At 36.1% G+C, this 9382-nt stretch overlaps 1 protein-coding gene across 1 annotated transcript; it reads right to left on the reverse strand.

Annotated features, from left to right (window-relative positions):
• Positions 1-213: 213 nt before the first annotated feature.
• Positions 214-9070, reverse strand: LOC131858265 (uncharacterized). Its single transcript, XM_059211457.1, has 2 exons — positions 8984-9070; positions 214-708 (listed from the first exon to the last, which is right to left on the reverse strand). Exons 1-2 carry the CDS (start codon positions 9068-9070, stop codon positions 214-216), a joined length of 582 nt encoding a protein of 193 aa, XP_059067440.1.
• Between the last annotated feature and the right edge of the window lie 312 nt (positions 9071-9382).

Below are 9382 nucleotides of genomic sequence, written 5' to 3' on the forward strand. Positions count from 1 at the left end.
TTTCTTGAGACATCTAAGGTCAATTGGACAATTAGGATTTGATACGTAGCTATTCGACCTGTGCTTTGTCTATAGATCTTGAAATGACATATGCCACATTTTATAAAAGTTATTTTGAGTTGGCATGTATGCCAAATTTGTATGTGTGTACTCAGTTAACATAAAAGAGGGGTAAAAATTTATTCAAACCAGAATAAATACACAACAAGGGCTTTACATAGCCTTGCCAAGCTCCACTAAGTGGTCCAACTTTTGAGACAAATCCAGAGGTAATTGACCCCTATCCACAATGTTCCAATTTTGCATATGATCAGAAGCCCATTTGGCCAAACAATCTGCTACTCTGTCCCATTCTCTAGGAATATGATTGAAAGTAATAGAATCCAAAGAAGCACACAAATTAAGAATCTGTTTAACAACCGAAGCTAAATGCCAACTAACATCATCTAAAGTCCATTTATTCAACAAATTCACCACCACCTGAGAATTAGAGTCACAAATAATCCTTCTCCACCCAAGATGACAACGACGCTCCACAACATATAAAATGACAAGAGCCTCCATCGAATTTTTAGTACGAAGACCCTTATAAACAGAAAATATAAACTGAACATTACCGGCATGACTAGGGTTTCCTCGAGAAGAACCATCTGTGTTGAGTTTCAAAACTCCTCGAGGAGGAGGAGACCAACACCCCTCCCTATTTATCTTCAGTTTAGAATGGTTGATTAATGAAAAATAACATGTTATAGAACGATATTTGGCAATCTTTCACTTTAATAGTTTATAAATTACATATCATTATCATTAGTCATTTATAATTGGTAATCCATCTATATAATGTTAAATTTGGTTGCCTTGGGCAACTTCACAAAATTTAATTCTTTTATCCTTAGTCTTTATAGTTGCAATATCCTTTAACCTCTTTCTCTAATGGTAAATACATCAAGGTATGCGAGATGGAGAAATAAATCAGGCTATTACAATTCTATACATATCATCTCTTGGGATAGTCAATGATAACCTAGGATTGTCAATGAGTAGAGAAGGATTGTGCTCAAGGATTGCTAAGTCCACAAATATTGGCAATGATGGACATGAATGTGGCTAGACTATTAGGACAAGCTTAGAGAGGGTGTGAGAGATAGAGTACTATATAGCACTTTATGAGTAGGTAGTGATAGAAAGGAAGCAATCAATTTATTTTATATAGAGAGGACACCAAGTAAAATAGGGAGGTCAACTAGGTTTGGGAGGACAACTTTGGCATTAGTAGCATAGCCAATCATCACCACCATGTAGAGGTTAGGATGATAATGCAACCCAAAGCTAGTAGGGGAGCCATATTGTGTATAGGTTTGTATATTTGATATATTTTTTGATGCATAATTGCTTCTAACTCCTTGTAGTTTCATTTGTACTTTGATTTTGAGGATGTGACACATTGTACTACAATTTTTGACATGTATATAAATGAGATGAATACAATTTTGATGACAATACATGTGATGGTTATGTGGTGGCACTAGAGCTAGTAATCATGGATGAGGTGGTGGAGGTTACAGGTTTGATGTAGCAATTTGTCTTTCTACATATTGTTTGGCATTTTGGTCATTCGTAGTATTTCTACATCTTTTTAGCCTTTTGGCGACTCAATGATGTAATCACTATTTGTATTTTGGATATGGCCCATGCAAAATTGACATATAAAAAATTAATATACAATAATATATATTAAACGTTATATATTAATGTCATATTTATATTATATATATTATAGGGTGTGATATTAAATATGTATTAGTGATCACCATATAGTTCGAACGGTTGGTAACATTGTGCTAAGGCTTTAAATTCTTTCCATGTAAGTCCAAGGTTTATCTCTTGCTGATTGAGTATACCTATTGGATGGGTTGTTAGAGCCCATCCAATTGACCCTGGTGATTAGTCTCGCCCTAAATCACCCCAAAATTGGGGTCACAAGGACACCCCAGATAAAATAAAATAAAAATTAAGCATATATTATAATAAATATAGTGTATTACTATATATAATATTATAATATATATTTTTTGATTGGTTAATGTGAATTACTAAATATGGTGTTATAATAAATATGGTGTATTACTATATGATCCACACTCGTATATTTTAATTCAAAAAGAGAATTACAATTAGAACCTCTTTTTGAAAAAAGATTTCAAAAGCTTCTATGATAACCAAACTACAAAAGAAACACAACAAACTACCTCTAATCCTACCATCTAATTGATACCAACAACTATCAACCTATATGACGACCATTTATATGGCCCACCCTAGCTTCACATTTCATTTACATCATATATTATGAACAAAATTTAGTACTAGGTCATTAACATAGGCTAGCTACAAAACCAAGTTTTAAAAAACTGGCACCCATGGAAGGTACCAACACAGCTCACAACATCCATCCCACTTACCCATCTTCTTCCATATTCTCTTCTTCTTCGGGTTCCTCCACGACCAATGCAAAGTCTTTGCCACCCTCATTCCCACACCCCACAACTAGAGTCCAACAAGATCACCAAGAAAATAGAGGCCAAGTCAGAATTCATTCTATACCATCCATTTCCACTTAGGTAGCCATCTCCCAGCACCATTCTTATTGCGTGCAAAATAACTCCCATCTTAGTATTAAACACCTCCATCAACCTACGTTCATGAACATCTCTGAAAAAAGCCGATTGGTATTTCCTTGCCCTGAGACAAATGGTGGAGTCCATGATTGGACCCGCTTGTTACATCATAACGCTCTGCAATTGTTCTCTTTTTAAAGATCGGGTGTATGCTAATGCTCGCGTTAATTAAATGAATGCCTCCACTATGGTGCCATTTGATTAAATGCATGTGAATCAACATACTTCACATGACGTGACAACAAGCTACATTCCAATCCATGATTGAAGTGACCTCCGCCTTCATGGATGGCATTTCAACCAAAGTTTTTGCCACCTCATATGCCACATCATTGCCTTCCCCACATATATGTGAGACAATAAAATTTTCAAAGGAGGCTAAGACCGTTAAAAACTTAAAATCTATCTTGCCAACCGTCCAATTTCTATTTTAGAGTTATTCCTAACCGAATCATATTGATAGCTCTTTGTGAGTCCCCTTCTAAATGGATCCCCTGAAAAACCCAATCTTCTTTCAACCATTACTCTTATTAACATTGCTTGAAATTCCGCTTTGTTATTTGTAGCTGTGCCTAACTTTTTGTTGCCAAGTAGCTTGAAGTTTTTTCCTTCATGGTCTCCGATAACGCATCCTACACCTTCCAAACTAGGATTTCTTTGGCTGCCCTATCAAAGTTTATCTTTACCAAGCCCTCATTAGGAGACTTCCACTTCACATCCTTCCTCATGCCCTCTTAAAAAATAACCTATTCGAATCCATAAATGGGGGTGGGGGTGGGGGTGGACTTAAAGGTCAATCCATTTCTTGTTCATTATCAAATTTCAATTTGTAAATGTACTCTTCCCTAAACTCTAGTTTCTAGCTGTGTTGTTTGTGGTCTCTATGATACTTGTTTCAATCTTACTCAAGAGTCTTTCCTTAGTTCATGCTTTGTCATGGAATAATCTCCTATTATATTCTTTCCAAATCTCTTATTAGATGATGATAGATGGTGAGAGATCCAAATCCTATTGAAGACACGTCCCCATTTGAGTCTAGGACACATGATTAAAAGGTCTTGAATATTGTTGGGAAGTAGGCATTGCAAATTTAATTTCTTCATGATGTCATGACATAATTTTTTTGCCATATCACACTTCAAAAGAAGGTGATCCACTGTTTCTTTTTTTGACTTATAGATGCAACATTTTCTTGGCTAGGATTTCCTAATTATTTAAACCTTTCCCTTGTGAGAATTCCATTTTAAAGTGAAGCCCACACAAACACCCCTGATTTGGTAAGGCACTTACTATTCTATACTAGTTTGGTTGTCAAATTCATCTTTTGAGTGAAATCCTCTTGAATTTTGTAACCAAGCTTCATTGAGTATTTGCCTGTCTTCCCACCACACTATATCAACTTATCATTCTCTTCTAAAATCGAAATAGGTCATGCATCCAACAACTTCTGTAGACTTATTTTTTGATCTGTTGAAGCATCTATGTCTCCTAGATTACTCCAAATCCAATTGACAAACCTTGTGCTCTATAGTGCTTCACATAGTCTCTAACTTTATGCCCCCATTTTTCCACTGAAATTTGTTTCAAAGCCTCCATATTTTGTATATTGTCAATGATTTCATGGCTATTCCATGAATCAGTCCAAAAGGAGGCCCTTGGCCCTTTGTTAATGTTCCAAGTTACATCATTGCTGACAATCAACCCGAAAGAGGAGATGAAGTTCCAAATCGTATATCTGCTAGGGGGATCCCTAATAGTGAGGATTTGGGTGGAATAGGGAGAATCTGGATATTTATCTTGAAGGACACGACCATTTTGTTGACTATTGCAATACATTTTCCATACAAGTTTAGCCCCTAGGGCCAAATTCATATAAGACATGTTTCTAAAGTCCATGCCCCTGACCTCCTTAGGTTCGTAGATCTTGTCCCAAGCTATACGGGGAATTTTCTTTCTTTCATTACTTCCACTCCAGAAAAAAATGCCTCATTGTTTAGTTTAAAATCTCACTTACCTTTTTGGGGAGCTTCATATAAGACATCACATAATTTGGTAGTGCTGCTAGGACTGCCCAAAGCAATAGTTATTTGACTACCCTAGTTAGCCATTTACCTTTCCAAGTGCTTGCTTTGCTAATACAATTACTAGTCAGCTGATTCCACAATTTATATTATTTGAGACCTACGAAGAGAGGTAGTCCCAAAAAATTACCAGACCATTGGGTGAAAATTTTGTAAACTGATGAAGGTTCACAAAATGCGTGTTTCATGATAGCACATGGGATGATATCTCTCAGAAGGCAAGATAAAACCTCTCCTAATTATAAGGGAAGACTCCCCCTTTCTACTACAATTGCTTTCTGTTTTACCTACTTGTTAACTTTACACTAATCCAAGGTACAATAACAACTTAGTTCTCTTCTTTGAGAATCAGTTACATCTAATTCACTTTTAAGAGCAAATTTTTCCCTTAACTTGATCAACTTGAAAACTTGTAGTAATATTTGATTAAAATAGGGCAAACAACTGAGAGAGAGGGAGAGGGGGTGGGGGGGGGTGAATCAGTTGTCACCAAATTTTATAGCAACTTTAATCTCAGATCTGATAATTAATAGTGAAAACATAAATCAACAACACAACATGAACAAACATAACACCAATATTTTTGACGTGGGAAACTCGGTCAAGGGAAAAACCACGGTGGGAACCTAACCACAATTTGATGCCCTGTTAGAAGTATATGAAATATTACAACGGGGAATGCACATGCATTCAAGCACACTGCTCAAAAACAACAAAGGGAAACAACCCTGGGAAGGCTCACTGCCATACAAATAGATTTAGATTACTTCGAGAAAATCATGAACTGAGAAATAGCATCCTCAATGCCTAGTTATAGTTCTAGTTAAGTACATAACATCTCTCACACTTATCCACTCTTTTGCTCTGCTTCCAAATGGTTAATACATTATTCACACACAACACTCATCCATGACACACTCAATTACAAAGATATTACATTTATTTATACATGACATCAACCTTGGATCAATATCATCAAGGTCGGCTTAACACATATCTCCTAATTACAAAAATACAAGCATACACGCTACAATATCACATGCAGACCAAAACAATGTCGGCTAAGACATAACATGGACCAAAATCACCACCTCGAATATGAAACACCTCCAAGAATTATGCATCAAACATCCACAACACGCTACAATCATCATGGCGGCCAAGAACATGAAGAACACCATTGGACTAAAGAAAATCATTAATAACGCACTCACCGATCAATGCAGACCACTAACACGAATAACACACGATCTAGAAACATCCACAATCAACATGAATTACCACAACATCCACACCAACTCAAATTACTAGAATCATTGTTATCATCATACCGAACTTCAAGAACAATAACTGAACCGATTGTCAACCTAAAAAAATCACTTGCGGAGCTCCAAACCACAAACCGCTTGAATTGTGGACACACATTAACATCCCAAACATAATTATAAATTTGCAAAACAAGATATTAAATTGCGGAGCAATGCAAAGCAAAATAATGAACACTTGCAATACTGAACCAAAAAAAATAGCCACAACACAAATGCTCATAACTCACTCAAATCTTCATGCATACCTCTAACACTTGCATTGAATCAACTAGAGATATCACTCTACAAACTCTTTAATCCGTAAACACTGATCATCGATATACAACATGAACCAACTAATCGAACTCCACTGCACTAGACAGAGAAAATATGTTGACATCAATGACAAAACATTTCATAGATATCATTAGAGCACATATTTGCAACATACCAACAACAATATCCAACAATATTAAACTTATCTACCTAGACAGTAAAGTGTCCATGAAAGAACAAAGTCTTCCCTTACTTCCCCTTTTCTGAAAATGACCTACGGATGGGAATTACATACACCCAAGAACTCAAAGATTATTTTATGCACTAAAACTCCTATCAACCACTATAACCCTAATATATTGTCAACTCAAAGACTCACAAATATATTAAAAGATATTCTACTCTAACCAGATAAACCGTATAGAACAAAGACTTTACTTTTTATCTTTATAATAAAAACTCTAGATATAACTTGTAAAATCTCAAAGACTTAAAGCAACTTTCTCTCAACTAATTTCCAATTCCTAAATTTTCAAAGTAACTCAAAGATTACTTGTAAAGAATCAAAAACTCTATAATATTCAACACCAACAACTATATCCAACTTTAATCATTCAAGAACATATGATACCAATGACATAAGAAGATTCATACCACATAAAAGACTGTACTCAAAATAAAGTCTGAATGCCAAGCTTCTGTCTTTTTGATTAGATTGCAAGTTTACAAAATGAACACCAATTCTCAATTTGCTCTTCACTTTGGCAGAGTTTTGTTGCATAAACAAAGATGGAAAAAAGATCCTTATTACAATGAGCATTCTCATATATATAGAGGAGAGGTGCAACATGAAACTAGGAAAGTTACAACTAATTTGTGACCAAGTCAAATGTAGAGTCCTATTTGGCTTAGGACACGTGCAGTCCTACATGTGTACTAGAGCATACATAGAATGAAACCCGAGGTGTCAATATCTTATTATAAAATGACACTTAGAGTGTCGATTGAAATTACAAAATGCCACTACACTAGAGATGCATAAAAATGACTAAGTATCCAGAGACACATCTTTATTATGATAATTATTTTTTAGAAAATCTTCATATTGTTGTCAGGAAGCTTGTATTTCAAAATCATCTAGTGTTTGCAACGTCTAATGCCACTGAGGATGGTGGGAAGACCAAATAGGAGTCTTGCTTCCTGAACTTTATTTTCTTTCCCCTGGAGATGGTTATTTGAATAGCATTGTAGCATTGGGAAAACATCAACACTTGTAAGGAGCAACTCATTGACCATCTTGATCATTTATACTTGAAGAGGATCATTCATGTGCCAAATTTGATCTCATTAGGGTTTCCATAACACCCATTGTATCATGGTAGAACAAGTGTAAATCAAGCCTACAAACTCTATTTATGTGTGTGTGCAATTGGTGTAATTCGGGCTTGTAGGCCCAATTTAAACTTAAGGCAAAGTGTGGCTCAAAGGTGTAGTTCGGGTTCATAGACCTAAACTACACTTGGAATAAAGACTAGGTGTAGTACGGACCTATAGACCTGAACTGCACCTTGGGGAGAAACATGTGATTGGTGTAGGTTGAACCTATAGGTCTGAACTACACCTAAAAAGTGCATAAGGTAAAATCAAGTGCAAGTCAGATCTACAGGTCTGATTAACAACTAAGTGGAAGGATCAAAGTATATGCAATGCAACCATAATCGATAAAAACCCTCGAAAGAGTCAACCAACTTATGTAGTGAGAGAGACAATGAAAGCAACAAGAAAACATAACAAATTCACATAAACAGATCATATTAAAGCCATATAACTTTTTCCAATCATTCGACAATCATTATATTATCATCAAAGAACATCCGGTAATTAACCGGTTACATGCAGGCGTCAAGCCAAATACAATCCAACCAAGACTCTAAGAATCAACCAGATCACAACATGCGAATCTCAATTATTATTCTAAGTTCTACTTCCTCTCCCCTCTACAAATGTTTACCTAACATCATATTTATACCCGCTAGAACACATCCGGGTTGGCCTCATAAGATTACATTCACCAATGCAGGAAAATGAAATGTGTAAATAGATCAACCTTAAGAATTAGATAAATCTTTCTGACAAATAACAACCGAGTGATGCGGTTCAACAGGGAGGTCGACCACATGCCAAAGAACATCAGACAAGACCCAAGATGGATCCACATGCCAAGAATCGCGCTGGTAGTGAAGGAAAACCAACCAGTAAGCACAAGAACTGTCTCAAAATCTAGAAATAGTCAACTAGAAGCGATAATTGACCGGAAAAGAATCCAAATGAACTGAAAATATGGAATCAAGTACATGAAACCATCTGGAAACCAAAAATAAGATTTTCCATGAAGAACAAGCAACTACCGGTACATATCGATAAGAACAAAGAAAACTGCACAAAGAACTAAACAAGAACAAACTGAAAGGAAATATTTTTGGTTGATGCAAGATTGCTCATCAACTGGGGATGCTCCTGCATAAGACAACCCAGGTAGAAAAAAAATGTTCCATGAGAGGCAACTCATGAACATCTAAAAAGATTCGGAATGAAGATCCCATGCTCATTTATGATCCAAACATCTTCCTTATCTGCCAACCTCTGCTTTAGCTCCTCCGGTGCCTCGACTAACTTCTCTAACCTCTGACTCCCTTTGTTGCTCTTTCCTTTCTTCATGTTTGCACATTGTTTCTATTTCTGCAACTCTAATTTGATTTTGCCATAGGACTTCATTCGGTTTGTCACCATAAGCTCTCTGTTGACTGGTTCCATCTATCCATCAGGCTCAACTATCAGACCCCTCTGCAAACCCATGTCATCCTCCAGTATAACCTCTACAACTGGTTCTATCGAACCTTCTGGTATAGCCCCTACCACCGGTTTCTCAATAGTGCAACTTCTCTCAGGACTTTGTTTCTTCAATTCCTTCTCTTTCTCCTTTAAAGAAATCATTGTGAACTTCTGCCCATCCTTTTCAATAGTAACTAGGTTTCTTCTA

Source organism: Cryptomeria japonica, chromosome 9 (genome assembly GCF_030272615.1).
Source record: "Cryptomeria japonica chromosome 9, Sugi_1.0, whole genome shotgun sequence".
In the NCBI taxonomy this organism is placed as follows: Eukaryota; Viridiplantae; Streptophyta; class Pinopsida; order Cupressales; family Cupressaceae; genus Cryptomeria; species Cryptomeria japonica.